Source organism: Stegodyphus dumicola, chromosome 7 (assembly GCF_044657685.1).
Source record: "Stegodyphus dumicola isolate Sdum_Otavi_A_Nest chromosome 7, ASM4465768v1".
NCBI lineage: Eukaryota > Metazoa > Arthropoda > Arachnida > Araneae > Eresidae > Stegodyphus > Stegodyphus dumicola.
The window spans coordinates 34,807,009-34,828,524 of NC_140774.1; the positions used below are offsets into that span (position 1 = coordinate 34,807,009).

The 21,516-nt window shown below is 30.1% G+C and overlaps 1 protein-coding gene across 1 annotated transcript in view; it reads right to left on the bottom strand.

Annotated features, from left to right (window-relative positions):
* Positions 1 to 342: 342 nt before the first annotated feature.
* The window catches only part of LOC118188978 (polycystin-1-like protein 1), a 601,848-nt gene continuing 580,674 nt past the window's right edge, over positions 343 to 21,516 (bottom strand). The window contains exons 45-48 of the mRNA XM_085820080.1: positions 13,663 to 13,747; positions 9,928 to 10,166; positions 7,162 to 7,272; positions 343 to 2,827 (exon numbers count right to left, since the gene is read on the bottom strand). Of these exons, the coding sequence (XP_085676206.1) occupies positions 916 to 2,827; positions 7,162 to 7,272; positions 9,928 to 10,166; positions 13,663 to 13,747 (2,347 nt within the window). The 3' untranslated portion in view covers positions 343 to 915. The remainder of the gene's footprint in view (positions 2,828 to 7,161; positions 7,273 to 9,927; positions 10,167 to 13,662; positions 13,748 to 21,516) is intronic.

Below are 21,516 nucleotides of genomic sequence, written 5' to 3' on the forward strand. Positions count from 1 at the left end.
CTGTTTTTGGTACAAAATTCTGAAGTTTTGCAATGAGTTAACATAAGCTCAGCTATTTTTTCTTAGCGGTAAACAAATTGAATATTTGAAATGGGAACCATTTGGATCAGATTAGGAATAATTTCTACATTTATATGAAAGCCTGACTTTAGAAAATGGAAACTATCGACCTTTTTATAGTTATTAGAGATAACAGCAGTCTGTAAAACAGAATGTTACTGAACAATGCCTGCCATGCAAGTCAAAATTGACCACATAATAAAAGGTTTTTAAAAAATTCTACTTTATTTTGGTACTTTTTGAAAATGTAATTCTGGAATAAAATTAAAGACAGAAAACAGATTTTTAAAATATATTTTATTGATGCATTTGAATGTTACATAAGTATAAAAATATGTATAAAATAAGTATAAAAACAAAAGTGAATGTAAATGCCAAATAAATTATAATGAAATGATGAATATAAAATTATAAACTAACATATCAGATTATACAATTCAGAGGTTTTAATATCAGATATAAATCTACTTTTCTTTTAAAAGACTGTATTTTAATTTCTTCAGAGGACACAGTTAAATATTAATACAACTGTTTTAACATCTTGGACATACACAATTTCCATAAGGCCATTTATAAGCACTGCACAAGTAAAATAATTTTACTTGGCAAAAGTAAATTTAAGCTCTTTCAAGAATAGAAATTTATTGGAAGGAAGTTTATTTCACTTTTTATCGCTGTGTTGCATTCAAAAGTTCACTGTTTCCAACTTTATTTGATTCATGAACATTAGCAAATTTTAAAAAATAGTGCTATACCCAGGTGACTGCCACATAGTGCCTTAATTTATTGCTGAAAGAAGGCACAAAAACGTCTGGTATAGTCATCAAGTCCTCTTGGGATATTTTAATTATTTTTTTAGGAGTCTTTTAATGTATTTAGGCGAAATTCTTGAATTTTTCCTTTGCCCATAGATTTTGTTTTTCTTATTGGTAATTCATTTGCTAAATCTTTTTCTGAAGAAGTTTGTGTTTCAGTAGAAGATGAATCTGATTCAAGCTGAAAGAAAGGATAGGTTTTACGTATTTTGTGAGACTGCACTGAAGTCTCAGATTCAACGTTCTGATTTTTGTTAAATTTTCTTTGTGACGCCAGTGATGCATTAAGACTTATTGGGAGGAATTTCTTTTCTTTTGGTTTACTTTGTCGAGGTATAGTAGCGGTTAATCTTTCGGTCATCAGGTCTGGAATACAAGAGCTTTTATCTGATGTAGGTAACTGTGAGGCTAAATCATCAGTATCTAATGACTTTACATTACATAAGTTTTTCAATTTTAGTACTTCTTCAGATTTAAAATATTCTTCAATACTTTCAAAGTACACATTATTTAAAGTAGAAGTTTTATTATTTTCTTCATTCTCAGAAAACAGATAATTGGCTTTAATCAAAAGCATTTCAGATAACCGTTCCAATTCTAGAAGCAAAAATTCAATGGGAAGTACATAATCATCTTTTGCTATAACTTGAGGAACTCCTGGATCAAAACATGATAAAAGCTTTCGTTTGATTACTTTAGCTGATTCACGGAAGCTTATTTTTTCCTTTTGCATCATATTAGGGCATTTGACTGTTATTAAAATTGATCTTATGATGGCTAGCAAACCAATGTGAATGGCAGCAATACAGAATAAATTTAGAGTTGAAAAATATCTACTCACATTTTCGCCAGCACTGATAATTTCCGGCTTTCTACAGTTCTTATATATTGAATTAATACATTTTATAATATTAAGCAGAGGATTTGCATGTTTATGAGATTCTCCAACAAAATTTCTATCTATCAAGCTACAAAGAGAGGCAAGAAGTAAAAATGCACAAGATACTACTGCAATCTGTTTCCAGACATTGATCAATCTTTTTAATAATCTTCTAAGCCGACAACTAAATGAAAAAACACGCAAAGATCCAAGCAAATGCAAAAACACAAGAAATGCCATCAAATCATGATTGATCATCTCTAGTAAAGCCACATTTGTTAAGTTTAAATTTGAACTAAGGCACATTTCAGAAAACTTATTTAAAGCAAATATATAATGAATAATATAAATTCCATATAAAATTAAAAATATTACAGATATGATACTGAAAGTAAGTAAAAAATAATTCCAGTACTGCTTCCAGTAAAATGATCCATGCTTAAGCATATTCCATAATTGGTTTTTAAAATTTATAACAGTGACCAATAGAAAAATTAGATATAAAATAAATTTTACATAGAGATCAAAATTACTATACATTTTTACAAATAGAATGTTCTGATTTACTACCAAAGGCACCAATGGAGAACTTTCAAACAGTACAGAGATGGAAATGAATGTAGAAGAAGAAGGATTAAACAAAAGGAATTCAAGACTTATTGCTTCAGATGAGCCATTTAGCCATTGCAGAACAGAATCCAGTTGAACCACAGCTTCCAATTTTTCATCTTTTAAGATCAATAACTCATCTTCCATATAATACTGGTTATAATATCCATTAAGCAAACGGCGTTCATAATTTGAAATTGATTCGTTAGATTTGTTAGCATCATCTGTTTGTTTAAGTACTTCACACTGATTTAAAATCTGTGAATATAAATCACATACTGTAGAGTTTTTAAAATTTCTTATGACAATACTTCCAACTGTTATGCAACCTGTCAGGCTGTTGATTCCACATTCCATATGCTGACCAAGGCAATCAGAATCATTATAGAAGTGACTGATAAAGTCATATTTTAGCCACTCGTTTAACACCTCTTTGGATTTCCAAGTTGAAATATCCTTTGGCCTGTAAACAAATACAAAGATAATTAATTCACTACCTCTATGGATTCAATAACTGTGATAAAAACATTCAGATAGTTTTAAAATTTTGTAATTCAAGACCAACTAAACTATAGTTTTTTTTTTTTTTTTTTTTAATTGAACTAACATATGCAACAAAACTTGTGTTTCAAAACATTAACAGAATGATTTTTGTGAATGCTACAGTTTCCTTTATTTATCTAGACAATCCGATTTTCTAAATATAACAATCTGAAAATGTGAAAAGATAAAAGTCTTCTCAACAACAAAAACTGAATTTTTAAATAAATGTCACATAAAATCTTCATATTAGAGCAATGGTTCTCCCACTGCCAAAGGGACAAATAATTTTGAAAATTAAGCATTTTTATGTAGTTTCGATACCCTGTGTCAGCATGAGAAAGAGTTCACGAGTTTGAAACTTCTGGTTCTTTAAAGGAAGGCAGGCATAGATTTAATAAACATTTTTTAATTAAGGTGATAGAATTGGTTACTACAATGAACATTTTTATTTTCATTTCCCTTTTTAAATGCATACACTAATAAATGATGCAATTAAGAGAAATGGGAATAAATTATTCTCATTCATATACTGGGTTGGGCAATCCTGCTCAAAAGAGGGTGTGCCACATGCTGAAGTGGGGTTTACCCTACTCCTTTTGGAAACTGTTTTCTAATGGTGAGTTTCTGAAGATGGTTTTCTTAGCCACATTCACAAATTATTTGAATATTTTCCCAACAAATAACAAATAATCAGTAAAATTATGGAATCTTCATGAATATTCTGAAGGATAGAATATTAAAAATGAGTGATGATGTTTCAAAGCAAATGGAGTGTGATTTAGATAACATCGAGATGCTTTCAATATTCCTTGATGAAAGAAAGACTTTACAGGCAAAGTTAGCCGTTTCCGTTCACTTTGCTTGCAGAAATATAATGAGAAAGCAATTTGTTTCATTGCAAAGTTTACCAACCACAACCACAGGTAAAGATATAACGAATGAAATAAAGCAATCAATAATATATTTTGAAATGTATTGATACATTTAATTTTTCATACTATAAAAAAATGGATTCATGATAACAACGCCAATGACTGCATCAACCAAAGTTTCTGTGTCATCTTTTAACCCTCTAAGGGTTATGGATGTAAAACTATATACAGAAGAATGGCTTTCCAGTTTACTGCATGAAAAACTTTCTGCCAATCCTGATGTACCTGACTTAAGGAGTCAATGTTCAGAGTGAGAGGGTCAGTTTGGAATTATAATCAAGAAAATATCATTTATTCATGACATTTTACAGAATTTTGAAATTTTAATCCCTAATGGTCAAACTATATGAGTGTTTTTTTTTTTTTTTTTTTTTTTACTTAAGACATGTTTCCTGATATACAGCAAGGAGTTTCTTCCTATGTGTAAGATTTACAACCAATTATCTGCAGACTATTCATGGACAGTAGAACTATCTGCCACTATGCTTTACTTATCCCATAATTCTCTCCCATTTTAAGTTTTAATGAAGGTCACCTTTTTGTCAGTGGAATCGCACTAAGGTCAACTTTTTGTCAATGAAATCACACATTTGGGAAAGATTCCTGAAATATAAAATATTGAAAATATTTATCATTTGAGAGTAAAATAAAGAATTTTTCATAAAAAAAGTAACCCTTAGTTATAGGGTTATACTTGCTTCAATATATTTATGTAACTGCATTCATAATTGATTTTTTTCAACCTAATTTGCTCCTTCATTTTGGTTTGGTTTGGTTTATTTAATTATGGCAAAGCACATCAAGGCTATCCTGCCTAAGCGGAGGGATGCCTTCGAGGAGGACTTTCTAAGGGAAACTGGCTCGTATACACATTGCACATGGAGAATACCATGAAAATGCCCATGCTGCCAGCCTGCTTGCGGGATTTGAACCTTGGACCTAACTGCCAGCGTTCAGCAATTTTACCGCTCGGCCGCTGGTGGGTTTGCTCCTTCTTTATACAATACAATAATATATATATACATATATATATACACATGCATAAGTCATTCTGCAAAATTTCATGAATCCTGTATATGAAGCATCTACCACCCAAAATACCTTATTTCAAGCAAAAAGTACACTTAATACTGCAGTGTGCAAAGGAAAAGAAGTATGTAGTTTTTCAAGATCTGGATTAATCTGGTTAATATACTGGATGTCTTCATGTTCAGTAGATATTTAATCTTAAAATTCTATGGGGTTCAATTCTCAGTATATTTCAGGTCTTGATTTTGTTTATGGCTTTATTAAGTAGAGCAAGTGAACAGCATAGATTTCTAAGTGTTTGTAAGATGTTATGTAAAATCCTCTCCAAGTCACAATTTATATATGGTTCAATGAGTTCAGTACAGGAAAATATTATTTTAAAGATGACAAGCATAAAAGTTTTGTTCAAACTTGAAGTACTGGATCAGTATCCACTGAAAATACTCATAATTTGCTGTGCAGTCATACAGGCTCAAACAGACTTGGTGCTAAAGTATACTTCAAAGATTTGAGGAAATACAGACAAAAACTTTTTAAGAAATAATGAATCTTTGTTCTATTAATATGTCCCATAAACCTAGTGTGTTATTATCGAGTACAGGTTTCTCATGTAGAAAATCTTCACACCAAGATCAAAAGAGAAAATGGTGTGCTCTTTCTTCCCAATACATGGGTATATTAAAAGTGTGATGCTAGAATAAAGAATAGTTACTGCTATATCACAAAATACTTATTAAAAGATAAATGGATGATCAGGAACTGGAATGAGAGAAATCCTACTAGATTTCCGTCAATGATACAGCTTGCTCAGTAAATTGTAGCACTTCAATTTATTAAATATTAAATTTTTATTAATGAAATTTAAATTATTAAATTTTTTAAATGAGAACTTAACTAACTGAATTTTTTAAATAAACTCATTTAAAAAATTCAGTTAGTTAAGCTTCAGGAGTTAAAATTTTTGGCCATCCCCTTCATAGTCCAAACTTATTATTTAGAAAAAGAAAAAAATAGTATTGGTCAGAGATTTGACTCTTATGAGAGGGCTATGTTAGCTTATGAGGACATCATCCCGAAGCAAGACTGGAAGCAGCATTTAATAAGTCATTTGAAAAACAAAAATTTACATGTTGCACTAGGAAGAGTATTTCAAAACAACATAATAGGTGACAAAAAGCAAACTCTAAATTAAAGCAGATTAGATAAATATAAAAAAAGAATTACTTTGCCTGTTTATTTACTTTTAATTCATATCCACAAGATTTAAAGTGACTTTCATATATGTACATAATGTTTATACACTTATAATACAAATCTTTTCAATGTACTTCTTAGACACCGAGATTTTTTCACTTGCCAAAAAAAATCTCTATAGGGTCTTTCAAAAAGGTAAATATAATTTTCATTTCCTTACATGCTGATTTTAGACATGTACTTTCAAATAAAAATTTCTTCAAAATAATGTAGAAATTTTCATAAAAACAGTTCAAACATTACATGTATGAGCGTTTTCTAAATGCACAATTTAACTTGCTTATAACGTCTGTGCAGACTAAAAGGTCCAGTAAATGTAATATTCATTATGTTTTAACAAGTACAAAAACATTTCATATATTTATATGCAAAATTTATGAAACAGTTAGCAAAGCTTGGCTACAAAATTAATACAGTTTTTTTAAATACTAAACCTAATATGTAATCATTAAGTCTTAAAAGCAACATATACATTTCATAACTCTGATTGTCTGGTTGAATGCTATCAAATTTTAATTAGTCCTGAAAAGTTCATTTTTTTTTAGCTTCACAAATTTTGTAGGTAAGGATACTCATTAAAACTTATTATTTAAAATTACTTTCTGTTAAACTTATAACATAAAGAACATTTTCCTAACAGTGTTTTGTTTTATCTAGAGTTCAATATAAAAAATTAAACTTCATGTTTACAAAATTTTTATACTGCCTGAGTTAAGAAAGAAATTCAAGCATTTTATTTTGAGAATTTCGCAAATGTAAGTACAATATTTAAGTAAATTAAGGCTGTAAATTATGAAATAATAGTTATACAAGAATAAATATCAAGACAGAGAAAGTCCAATCTAAAAACACTGAAACTTTTTGTTTTAAAACTGAGTTTTATAAGATAAGGTAACATATAAGTTGCAACAAGGTACCTTTTTCTCATATTATTTTGAGTTATTATTTTTGGGGAATATTAATATGTAACATTCTAAGGGAAATTACAGCTGATATAAATAAATTAGGTTTATTTAAAGATAGTAAACACAAGTCTTACTTCAAAAAGAGTTTCTGAATTGATGTTCCTTGGAGATACCTGGACTGAGTGTCCTCAGGAAGTGAAAGTGCAACCAATAAAATCAGCATTGATATGTATTTCCAAATTTCACTGCAGAGGAATTTATACGTGTGAATATTTTTACTCTACCAGTAGGTAAATAAACATGTGTTTATTCAATGTTAAAAGTTTAAAATTTTTATTTAAAATTGAGTGGTTACATATAAATACAGTTTTAAAATATATTTAAATTATTTAAATACACTAATTTTCCCTGTCTTTTAAAGATTGATTTTTAATTATACATCATGAAAATAAATATTTAATTTAGAATTATTAATTAGTTTTTTAATTTAATTATACTAATTTTGCATAAAAAATACTTTAGAAAACTAATTTTATCAAAATGTATACCATCGACTCTCAAGAGCCCTGATTAAATAACAGCTGCTTTCCAAGAAATAAATAAATCTGAAATTTGCCTTTGAAAAAAATAAATAAGAATAAAAACCAAGGGCAAATAATTATATCTTTTAATGAGAAAAAAATTGGAATTGTATTTCATTTCACAGATACTTTTTCTCAGGTGTGGTCAGGTTGCAATTTTTTTCAAGTATATATAATTTGTTGCTTGGTATGGTTTATCTGATAATGGCAAAGCACTCAAGGACTATATAGGAAGAGGGATGCTTTCGTGGAGAACTTTCTAAGGGAAACTGGTTCATACATAAACCATACATGGGGAAAACCATGAAAACGCCCATGCAGCCAGCCTGTTCACCATAATTCAAACTATCCGTGTTCAATAATTTAACTTCTTGGCCACTGATAGACAAGTATAAATTTGAGCTGAATTAAAATCCTGCTGCCACTTAAACCACGTCATAGTTATTTCTGAAAATTCAAAGAATGTTTGATGAACCTGAATATCACGATAACAATGATTTTCATTTTTATCAATTTTTGGTTCAAGAGATAATATGATCTTATCATCATCATTTAAAGTTTGATATGCAGGTATTTTTACCAGCCTTCAGTCAGTTGCTAATTTCATTTTTATCATAATTCTGACCTTCACATAATCTCTTTTGCTTTCATTTTATAATTAGAATCCAGAACTTTAATATGCAGATTAAATAATATTAAATTACAAGCGTAAGCATTATGTAATTTTAAAAAAAAAATTTACTTCCTCCTCTGTTTAACTATGTTTTCTTAACAGTTACTTTCTACCATCTGAAAGCTCCTTTCACACTTTGATTCATGGCCTTTATTATCGATCAAATCGCCATCTTCATATGTATTATCTAAAATCGACACCTATAAAATATAATGTATATTTGAAGGCATGTTATCAAGTTAATAAGAGATGACCAGATTTCTTAAAACTTCCTTTGATGCTCCTTCACTTTAACACGTTGACTGCCATGGCACTTTTCGGATTCCGGTCCAAGAAGCCAAATCGATTTAATCATATTATATTATTAAAAATTCTAATTATGATTCATAACATCATTAAAAAGTTTACAGGATTTTCTTTAATAGAAAAATGGGTCTTACGAATTATCTCGTAGTCAGCTTTTGCTAGACAAAGCTCTTTGCAGAAGCCCACTACTAGTTGATTCGTACAGACATGCTCAACTGGTCGCCTCGGTACAGCTAAAACAAGCACTAAGTGAGTGAGTAAGTAACTCGCAGTGACACAAAAGTGGCAAGTCAAGAAACTACGAGCTAACTCATATTGGGCGTCCTGAAGAAGAGCGCTAATACGAATTATCTCATGTTGAGCAGTCAACGTATTAAGAAAGAAAGTTTCATAACATCAGTTGATAAAAACTTCTATAGTCCTCCATTCTTTAAGGAAATATATGAGTTTCATGGTCCATCCTTTAAGGAAATATATGAGTTTCATGGTCTCCCATAGGAGGAAGACAACCAAACCGGATCAAGAAGCACTTATTTAAAAAAAAAAAAAAAAAACATAGCTTATTCCTTTAGAATAAACTGAATGGTGTATGAAAAAAGATAGGAGATTTTCCCTATATAATTATGAAAAAATATTAATACTTTTAACAAATACACATTTTGAAAAACGTAGATTTTTACTAAGGAAATGCAAATTTTTGAAATACTTTGAGGTTTTCTTACATTTTACTTTGACAGAAACGAATTTTTTTCAATTAAGAAATGTCAGTAACTGAGTGCATTAGCTTAGGTGAATGAACAAGCATGCTAATATAGAACTTTAAATAATTAATAAAATAAGGTATTAATGAATTTATTTAATATTTGAATAGAATTATTACTTATGTCAATGATTTCAATCAATAAAAAACAGTTATTGCATAAGAACAAATTACAAAAAGCAAAATATGGTGATTATTTCCTTCTTAATTTCATCCATACATTAAAAAAAGCCTAATAAAGCAACATAGGCATTTTCTACATACATGTATCTCGAATATAAAATTAAAGAAAAGCTTAAATTCATTTGCTCTACTTTGAAGTCTGTGGAATGAATTTCAAATGTCAGAATATGTACTATTTTTATTCCCTAAGTATAATTCTACAGTTTAGGTCATATATGTGATCTGTTGTTTGACCTTGAAACTACACTTTTCTTATACCTGGACTTCAGCTAATCAATATTCCACTGCAATTTAATTCCCTTATTTAGTTATGTTAATTAGAATAGAGACTGAATTCTCAATGAGCAATATAAATATTAACTTAATTATGCATATCTCTAAAGCATAAAATACATACCTATACATAGCACAGACAATCTTTTCTTTCACAGCATATTTTCTGAACTGCTGCAAAATCTGTTCTTTTGGAGGTCTTAGATATTTTTTAAAATATTCAATCCTCTTGTAAGTTGTTTCAACAATTTCTATTCCATACTTATTTCGTTCTTTTAAAGAATGAACTGCAGCAGCAGGTGGGAGATACTTTTTCTTACTGAGATAAATTTTCAATGATGATATAATACAGAACAATAGAATCTATAAATGAGACAAAAGTTTACATTCATTGCAAAAATTAAATATTTAAAAGAACCTGGAAAATGTAATAAGAAAACTAAATAAAAATATATTAGGCAGGAAATATATAATCAAAACTACAGTCTATATATACAAAACAGGTTTAAAAAAAAACACATATTAGAAAGTTTGATACTCAGAATAATATAATAGAACTATGAATGCTTATATATAATGCTTATATTAATATAATAGAACTATTAATGCAAAAATAGAACTATGATATAATAATTCTATTTGCCTAGTTAGGATTATTAAGACTAGTTAGGGAAGCCTTCTAATGCTAAAGAGAAGAGTTTGATCTTTAAGTAAGGCATTGACATTAATGACTGTGTACCTTTCCTTAACAGAGATACTTAAAATCAATCAGTTCAAATGTCCTTTGAATTAGTTGGTGGTAGAGAAAACTGAGATATTTAGATGGATACACTTAGATTCTGTCTAATAGGATGATCAAAATCAAAGCTGGGTACTGAAGTTATGAAGGCCCACTATTCCACAAGCGATGATAAATGACTTTATCAGAATACCAGTAGTATTTAGTGCTCAGGATGCATATGATGCCAGGATAACTTTGACTGTAATAGGCTCAAATGATAAAAATACAAAACATTGCAATTTCACCAAAATATAATAAAACCACACAGGAAATATATTTAAATAAAAGCAACAAAAATATATCTTTCATGGTTTTTGGCATGATACTGATGATATAGAGTAGCAATTTGCTAATTCCACGAAAAATCCACAGATAGCAAAACAAACTGAAATTCCTGTCATTTTCTCATCTAGCATGCTTTGAAAACACAAAAAGTAAAATCCTAAATATATTCAACATTTAGTCCGTAACTAGCAGTTGTTTTAATCTAAAAACACTTTTGTTTTATTAGCACAATGGAAAACCAAAGTTCTACATGTTGATAAAGTACTAATTTTAAGAGCAAAAACAGCGACAGAAACTAAATTCAGCTTGATAAGTATTATGACAAGTTTGCACTATCAATTAAAATTATTTACAAATGAGATCAACATTGAATGGCCTAGTTTCTTTTTTAGGTCATTACGTCAGAAATGATTGAAAAAATCCATGACTAAGGATATGAGAGAAAGTGCATAATATTTTTGGGTTCACTGATATATTGGTTCATCCTATAAAGAGTATTTCACATGAATAATTTAACATTAACATGCTGTCTGCCAGTTAAATGCTATGTTTGTTAACAATCAGTTAGAAAATCAACATGTGAATACATCTAAATACGGTTTAAAAATAAAATTCAATGAATTTTTGTGTTATTATATAAAAACTGATTAAAACTGAATAGATCACTACCAGCCTGAAACAAAATAACAGCCAAAACAATGGGTTTAAGCAGATGAACTCAAACAACAAACAAAGTGCAAAAACTGGTCTGTCAGTAAGAAATGATATGTCCATGGTTTTTTAGGTCACAATAAAACTCTTTGTTAACTATTTAGAAAAGAACATAACAATCAGTGAGAAATATTACTCATCTTTATTGGACCATCTGAACATTCAAATTAAACAAAACGTTGCATTTAATACAAAAAAGAATCTTTCCCATCATGATAATGTTCCAGCTTATACATCTGCAAATGTGATGGTGAAATTAGTGTAATTGCACTATAATATTTTCCCCACACTCCTTATTTTTAAGATTTGATGACTTTAAACTGTTATTTGCTCCCAAACATGAAAATTTTCCTTCATGTAAAATATTTACTTCAAATTTGTATGTTACCATTGAAACAAATGCCTACTCTGCAGTATTTAGAAAAATCATGTTTTACAGATAAAGTGAAAGAGCTTAAAACTGCTTTTCTCAAAGAAGCTTTCATTTTTGTTTGTATGGACTTAGGTTACCAAATTAGGACTTAGGTAAACAAAATTGTATATGATAAGACTAAAAGGAGAATATGGCAATGCACCTATAAGCAGCATGTGGTCAATATGAGAATGACCATTTTGACTTTTGAAAACTGAAATCTGTGACAAAAAACTTTTGTTTTGCAATAATAAATTTGAGTGATGCTTATACAAAATGCAAAAATTATATTTTAAAAAGTTACCTTGAATGGTAGGCATGGTGTCATATCCTAGGAAATTCGAAATAAAACACACTCATTTATGACTTTTTTTTAAAAGGATGGGGGTAGTTTAACTTAATCATTATGAAAGTTCTCTTCAGACATTGAGGTAATGTTCAATTCATTAATAAAAACAAAAATGAACGATAGTTCCTAATACAACATTTTATATAGCTTAACTTATATAAGTAATTTTACACATCTGATTATGTTCTAGCTTATCATCTACTTGCTTTATTTCTACCCTCAATCTCATGTACTTTTTGCTTAGTATTTGCGTCTATAACACAGCAAGTATTCAAATGCAATGCTCCAAAATAGATACTATTCCTGAAAATAATTTTAGAGTTGTCAGAAACGTTTTAGCTTTATGATCATGCGTGTACAACATTACTCAATGAGAAACTGTACACAACTAACTGCAAAGAATATGAATGTTGAGAAGATATACTTTAAAGAATGCACTTAAAATTTTATACATTTTGTTTACAAAGTTTATACTTTATACATAAGTTATTAATATATTATTTTCAACATTTTAAATTACAATGGTTAAACATTACGATTTATATAACTTGTAATACAGAATCTTTAAATTAGACCTTTGTGAATTTTACTACCTTTATTTTACATTTACTTCTAACAATCCAACTTATCTTCTATAATTTATGGAAATGCATATAAAACATTTTTTTCCCAACAGAATTACTAATATTTTACTTTCCTAACATTTTATATTTCTCCCTATTAATATGCTGAGCTGCAATTTAAATATATAAAAATCAAATATATATAAATTACACATTAAAATATAGATGTATATATATTACAGCTTTCTGAATATTTTTGAAACTACATTTGCAGCTCATCAGATTGGTAATAACAATAGATATCAGATGAAAATTCACCGAGTCTGAAAAGTTGAATTACAATCTAAATTAATTTCTTTGGTTATTGTAAAAAGATTAATGTATTAAATAGGTAAAGTGAATTGAGAGCAAGATAAGAATCACATTAACTAAACACATTTCTTAACAGACAGCAAATTTCAATTTCAGTGTCTCATTTAGTAATGATGCTGTAAATGTAAATTACAGTAACTAAATAAAACTCTTCACACACAGCAAATTTCAATGTCTCACTTAGTAGTAACATGTATATACAAATTTTATTTTCATACACAGGGCCGGCACCAAAATGTGTGCAACTGGTGTAGCCACACAAGGCAGTATATTTTTTAGAATTTAGTAAGAAACCAGGTAGCAGAATTTCGAAGTCCCAGAGTTTGCACCTGGCAGCAATAAGTTTAGCACTGGCCCTGTTCATACATTGTAACAAAATTACTTACTGCAAATGGAGTTACTACTGAAAATGAGTACACCATAGTAATGAATATGTTTTTAAACCAATGCAAACATTCTGGTATAGTAAACCTGCAATAGTAAAAAATAAAACATTTAATAATACAATACAAGATATAATATTTACAAACTAAAGTTCACAACTAAGCATTAGCAGCATTTGTGATTATGATATCTAATTACAATGATGAATTAAAGAATCATTAAAATTAACTTATTCTTAAAAAATACTTTAGCTATTACTTTTCAATGAAAATTTTTTGATTTTTTTTAACTTGCTTTATACCTTCAAGTTACAGAGTATTATGAATATTTTTTGGAATTAATATGTAACATTCATAAGAAAAGATATTTAGGATAAATATGTTTTTGAAAATATATTTGTAGTCAATTCAAGTTATATAAAAATTATCTCACAGGTACACACATTAGAGTGTTTGCTTAATTTTACCTCGAAAATATATTATGTACGTAAATAAAAAATAAAATGTTAGTATGTAATACAATCCTGTAAATCTTTATTTTAATTTGATGGGTTTCCTTCTAGTCTAATTTAAGTTTCTGATGCATATCATTTCTTGATTAATGTCTTCATTTTCAATCATATAATACTGCTGATGCTTACCACACACTTCCATATAAGTAAAAAGATGAATATCTAATAATATTTCATTCCTTAATTTTAATATTAATCAGATTAGTGATATTTCAACCATATTTACTAATAAAAAACCTATTTAATTTTCATTTTTATATTCTAATACACATATCGCTCATCCATCTTATAACACATTTTTGCTGTTACATGACAAGAAAAGTGTAGAAACGCTGGTAGTACTTCATTTTCAATCATATAATACTGCTGATGCTTACCACACATTTCCATACAAGTAAAAAGATGAATATCTAATAATATTTCATTCCTTAATTTTAATATTCATCAGACTAGTGATATTTCAACCATATTTACTAATAAAAAACCTATTTAATTTTCATTTTTATATTCTAATACACATATCGCTCAGAGAACTGTAGAAGCACTGGTAGTATTTCATTTTCAATCATATAATACTGCTGATGCTTATCACACACTTCCATACAAGTAAAGAGATGAATATCTAATAATATTTCATTCCTTAATTTTAATATTCATCAGACTAGTGATATTTCAACCATATTTACTAAGAAAAAACTTATTTAATTTTCATTTTTATATTCTAATACACATATCGCTCATCCATCTTATAACATGTTTTTGCTGTTACATGACAAGAGAACTGTAGAAATGCTGGTAGTACGGCAACACAGTTTCATTCTAGCATGCTAATAAATATAAATAACCCTCTTATGAGCTTCATGGATGTACACCTTGCACTAAAAAGGGGGGAGGACAGTTTTATATCTCCCATTCTACTGGACCGACTATCTAAATTTAACTTGCATTTTTCATGTCTCAAAAGCATGACTTAGGATATATATATTAGATTTGTATATAGCATGGTATAGGATATATATATTAGATTTGTATATAGCATGGTATTTTGACACAAAATCACACTTTTCTTAATAATATACCAATTTTTTCCATATTTCGATTCTAAGGCTCAGCATACATGCAAAAAAATTAGATTTTTTAAATTCAAAATTTTCTAAGATATACATGAATATTGGCGTAGTTTGAAATTTGGCATATTTGTTATAAGCGATAATAATGCCAAATGTGGTTTACGCAATTTGTTAAAATTATTTGAAAATATGAAAGCAGTGGTGTAAATAAGGGTATGCAAAGAATGCCGTCGCATAGGGGCCCAAAGAGTTACACGGCCCTTGAATGCCCTACTGAACTACATTTATATGTTTAAACTTAAAAGACGATATATACATATGTGTGTGTATAAGATAAAAACATATGTAAATGAAAATTGTAATTTAAACTAACGGTAAACTCTTTTAATTATTCCTCTCTGTTTAAAATTGTAATAACCTCCCTGAATTGCGTCATTTCTAGATCATTCGATTTTGCATGATCTGCGTTGCGCTGATGACGTAATAATTGGAAACTGAAACTTTAAACCAAAACCTTTCTCTTCATGTGCTTCTATCTTGCACTACTACGCACTTCAGCTTCGCTTGGTGGCCTGCCAGGATGTAATTTTGCTGTCTTGCTTGTCAAAAATGTAAATGTTGCTGAAAAGGCATGTCTCGACAGCCAAGTGAACTGTGGCCACAAACGTCAACTAGAAAATAAAAATGGAATTAAAATTGCCTCGACTGCCAAGTTTCTTAAATATTATGAAGTCAACATAACTATGCAATCAGAATTCTTCCTCTTCAGCATGCATCTACCCTATATAGGTATTATGCATCAACAGTTCCAGCTTTTCCTTGCTTTTATTTCAATCCTTGCCATTATTGCAATATTTTTAACAAAGTCGGAAGTAACTGATCAGCAGAAATTTTGATGGCATAGAAGTATTGATTCATAATGAATAGGAAATTGGAGGCGAAGGCAGGTTAAATCTTCATTTTTTTATTTCAGCAAACATGCTGCAGCCACAAACAAGTTAGTAAATTAACTGTGCCTATCCCAAAAAGCTTACATTTTAGATAACTTTGCAGTAAGAAAGTAGGAACAGACAGTTTACAGTCCAGCTAGGCCAAAGCATAGAAGAAAGCAAGTGTGCTTTTTGGTGACAGATATTTCACGCATGTGCAAAATAATTATGGCAGATGTAGAAAAAAGTTATGTGTGTCTAGACTTTTATACAGGCTAAAAATAGCATTCAGTATTGAAAGTTAACCTGTGTCCTTCATGTATAAGATGCAGGTAACTTTTTTGAGAACAAATTTAGGAAAAAAAGTGCGTCTTACATGCCGTCAAATACGGTACATGAGATCATATGGACATGGATTAACCCTTTCCGGCACGCTATCTTTTAAAGTCAGAGTTTTGATTAAAAATAAAAAAAGGTAGGCAGTCTAATTATACCTAGAGGAGTACACAAGTAAAATTTTGTGAAGATAGCATTTATCATTTTAATTCTGTGGATGTGCCCAAAGTGGCACACTGATTGAACAGAGCTTCGAAAAGAGTGCTGAAACGAGCATTTTTGTCAATAAACTGACCAATGAGATGTGGAGAAACAAAGAATACAGGCTCTCCAGTTGTACTAGATTATCAATGAGCCCGGTTTGGGCACACCTAGGGTTCGCCGTTTGATTTTAGGCAAAATTTCAAGGTAAAAATTTAAAACTTATAGAATAAGGCGATTAGCATACAACCAAAAACATAACATACATATTTCTTTTCAAACAATTCCTTTTATACCCTAAAAAAAATCTGGAAGATTTCTTTGAAAAATGAGGGTCTTGAAAAACTAAGCATGGCTAAAATATATGGACTGGTTTGTGTTGACCTGCCATCTACTATAAATAAAGAAGGTTCAGAGTAACTTATAGTAACCTATAAATCCTTTTTCATTCAATTTTTTTGTGCATACAGAAAAAAATTTTTAGGTGTGTCCAGACTGGACACACTGTGCCGTAAAGGGTTAATCTAGAAATGACGCAGTGCAGAGAAAGGTTACTATTTTTAGAATTGAAAAGGGAAATTTAACGTTGCTTATTTAATCTAATTATTTTTAGATATTCTTTATTTTTCTTATATATATATATATATTAGAATCCGTCTTCTTTTAAATTTACAGGGGCCCACTGTGTCATATAACACAGTTACAGGGCCCTTGGAAGCAGACAAAGTTTAATTCAGTGTTACATGTAACAAAACTTCAACTGAATACAAAGCAGAAAAGCTATATTCTTTTATTTTGATTCCCTTCTAGAGGAGAGCTTTCAAGTCACTAGTGATAATTGGGAACAGACTGTAGCTCGAGTTTATTGTCAGAACAAGTCCTTAATTTTTTGAAAGGTCAGCATGTGACAAAACTAAGGCAAAAATTAAGGACTCTTGAAATCCAAGAGATTTCCCAAAACTCCCAATTTTAGGAAACGACTTTGTATTGTAGCCAGATGTCAAATTTTCTCGTAAATACAAAAAGAATCAGTTGGCTGAGGGGTAAGAATTACAACTTTTCTTGCACGTTGTAAATTTCACACCAATTCTTTTTTTAAAGCTTGATCATGCAATTAATTTATTTATATAAATCTTAATGGTTTAATCTCGAATATTAATATAAGTTAAAAAGGGTTAAATCACCTCTCCTTTTCCTTCCTTTCTATTCATGTATCCTATTTCTTTCACAGTGTTCAGTAGTAAGAGTTTTTACTACTAACAGGAGTCCAGGACAGGAGGCGCTGCTAGAGCGTTATACTCTAGACCTACGTAATTTGAAATGAGTATTCTTTTCTTTTGTGTACTTGCTGTAACAGATCTTACAGCTTTGTGATTGAGAATTTAAAATGTTTTGTAGCCAGATCGCTCCTCTACAGCAACAAAATGATTAATAAATACATAATAAAGTAAATATCCTTCTGGAGATAATCTTTGTTATTAAATAGAAAGTCAACCAGTTCCTGACTACAGTTCAAGTGGTCCGTCGAGAATCGAAGGTGAGCTCTCCCATTTTAATCTCTATTAAATTTGAAGAGTATAACTGTAGTAAATATGGAAGCTCTAAAAACTAGAAAAAGTGTTAAAAAGTTCATTGATGTGGCATAAAGATAAAGTTTCGTCATTAGATGTTTCAGATTCAGTTGCGTTGCAGCTATTTGAAACCAAAACTAATGAAATTTCTAACGAACTTAAATCTGTATTTTATTCAATTTTCGAAGCATGTAAACCCGAAGAATTGGATAAATATGTTGAGGATAAAGAAGATACAGATGATATTGTTGATGAGTTGCTATTGATGATTAAACATAAATTAGCAGTAGTAAAAAATAAGATGAACTCTGAACATTCTGTTTCTTCTGTGCCGAGTAATAATAATTCAAATGTGTTTTCGGATGTTAAGTTACCAACGCTATCGGTACCAACATTCAATGGTAAAATAGAGAATTGGATAATGTTTAAAGATATGTTTAAAGCTAGTGTAATAGAAAACAAATCTATTTCGAGTAATGCAATGAGATTGCAATATTTAAAAGCTAGTTGTAAGGACGAAGCTCTGAGAGTAATACAGTCTATTTCTATTTCGGATACAAATTTCGATATAGCTTGGAAACTTTTAGAAGATAGGTATTCGAATAAATGTGAGCTTTTTAATGCTATAATAAAAAAGCTTTTGAATTAACCGAGTATTAGTGAGACATCTAGTTCTATTCTAAATTTAATTGATGTAACGAACGAATGTATTCGAACTTTCAATATTTTAAACTACAAAGTAGAAAACTTATCGGAAATAATGATTGTATATTTGATAGTGGATAAGTTTGATAAATCGACTCGATACTGGTGGGAAAAGGAATTAAAACACTCGGAAGAATTTGGTACGATTGAACAATTACTTTCGTTTTTACAAAGCCAAGCGAGAACGCTTCAAAATAGTAAAATAAAGGAGGTAAAAAAGAGTAATAATTCTCCACATAAAAAACTTACGAGTATGATATCCACTTCTAATACAAAAAACATAAATTTGAAATGCATAAAGTGCCATGGTGAAGAATTCCATTCATTATATAAGTGTCCGGAATTTATAAATCTTTCTGTCAATGACAGGTGTGAATTCGTGAAAAGAAATAAGCTTTGTTTTAATTGTTTGAAAAACCATTCCGTTCGAACGTGTTCATCTAATTATCGATGTCAAAAATGCTCACGAAAGCATTCAACGCTGTTACATTTCGAAAAGGAAAAACAAAATAAATCCGAAAGTGCTCATATTTCAAAGCCGGAAGTAGGGGGGGGGGGAGAAGATGACAGTCAGTCTCAATCCGAATGCTGAAAAATTTGTTTACGACTCTTCTTCTACCAATAAAGAAAGTATTTTCGCCGGCACAGCTGTAAATGGAATGCGTCAGACTAAAAATGTTTTACTTTCTACTGCGAATATTTTAATCAGAGATTGTTATGGTGAATTAAAATCAGTTAGTTCGTGCTTTGTGTGATGTAGGTTCGATGACGTCATTCTTAACGATTGAATGTGCTAATTCGTTAGGGATTAAAAGAGAAAAAATATCTGTTGCGGTTTCTGGATTAAATAACACGAGAATAAGTATTAATTCTAAAGTATGTGCTTCTATTTCAAATGGTATTGACTTTGAAATGAGTTTAGAATTTTTGTGCGTGCCTAAAGTCTCGGACTCCATACCAATAAATAATATAGAAATTCCGACTAAACATTTTCCTCAAAACATTAAGTTTGCTGATCCAAACTTTTATAAAAGAGGAAAAATTGATGCATTATTAGGTGCAGAGGTGTTTTATCAGATCTTAAAATTCGGTCAAGTTGAAGTGCCCAATTCAGAGCTAAGATTTCAAAATTCTGTTTTTGGCTTTATAGCAACTGGTAGCATTTTAGGTTCAGAGACTGAAAATAACGCGATCAGTTCACTGTGGATTAATTAATAATTATAGTGATATAGAAAATGAAATTAAAAAATTTTGGCAACTTGAGTCTATAGGAATTAAAGATGATCCCAGTGAAAATGAGATAGATCAATCTTTAGAAACATTTGAAAAAACTGTTCGTTTTAAAGATAACCGGTATGAGGTTCAATTACCATGGAAAAGAGATTGGGGAGAGCTCAATAATAACTTCATCATTGCTAAAAACAGACTTAATTTACTTATGCGTAGACTTCAAAAAGATCCAAATCTTCATTTGCAGTATATTGAAACTTAAAAAGACTATGAAAATAAGAATATTATAGAGAAAGTTAGATGTCCTAATGAACCTGTTGATAAACCTGTGTTCTATTTGCCACATCAACCAGTTTTTAGAGAGGAAAGTGCAACTACAAAAATGAGAATAGTATTTGATGCGAGTTCCAGTCATAACTTTAAGCATTTAAGTCTAAATGATTGTCTGTGGTCAGGGCCAAACCTGAATTCGAACATATTCGACATTCTTGTTAATTTCAGATTAAACAAAGTCGCCTTTACTTCAGACATAGGGAAAGCTTTCCTACAAATTTTATAAGCCGAAAAGGACAGAGATGCAGTTCGTTTTCTGTGGGAAGAAAATGGTAAAATTCAAGTTTACAGATTTAATCGTGTTCTTTTTGGTGTTACGACCAGTCCATTCGTTTTGACTGCTACTTTGAAAACTCACATGAGAAAGCACTCTGAAGAATTCACGACTACAACAGAATGCTTAGAGCGCTGTTTATATGTGGATGATTTTATTTCTGGAGCTGATAATGTGTTGGATGCTTTTGAGATCTCTACTCAAGCTACATCAATTATGAGCCATGGTGCTACGAAAATGAACTACAAATGATAATACATTGACGCAGTTTTGGACACGTGAAGGTTTCGATACACAGCCACAAGTCAACACTATTAAAGTTTTGGGACTGTCATGGAATCCTGCTGAAGACTGTCTAATATTGGGAAAGCAGAGCCTAGTGGACAGTCTGTCTAAAAACGAAAGTACCAAACGATTCCTACTACGTACAATTGGAAGGATTTTTGATCCGCTTGGGTTGCTTTCGCCGTTTACTATTCGTGCAAAGTTCATTCAAAATTTCTTGGGATGAAGAAATACCTGTAGATCTACAAAAAATATGGCTTCAGTGGTGCTCTGAGGTTCCTGATCTTTCAGAGCTACGAGTTCCTAGAAACGTGCTCAATTTAAATATACAAGTGCCAACCGATATCTTAGAACTACTTTGCTTCTGCGATGCTAGCCAAAAGGCTTACGGTGCTGCTATTTATGCAAGAG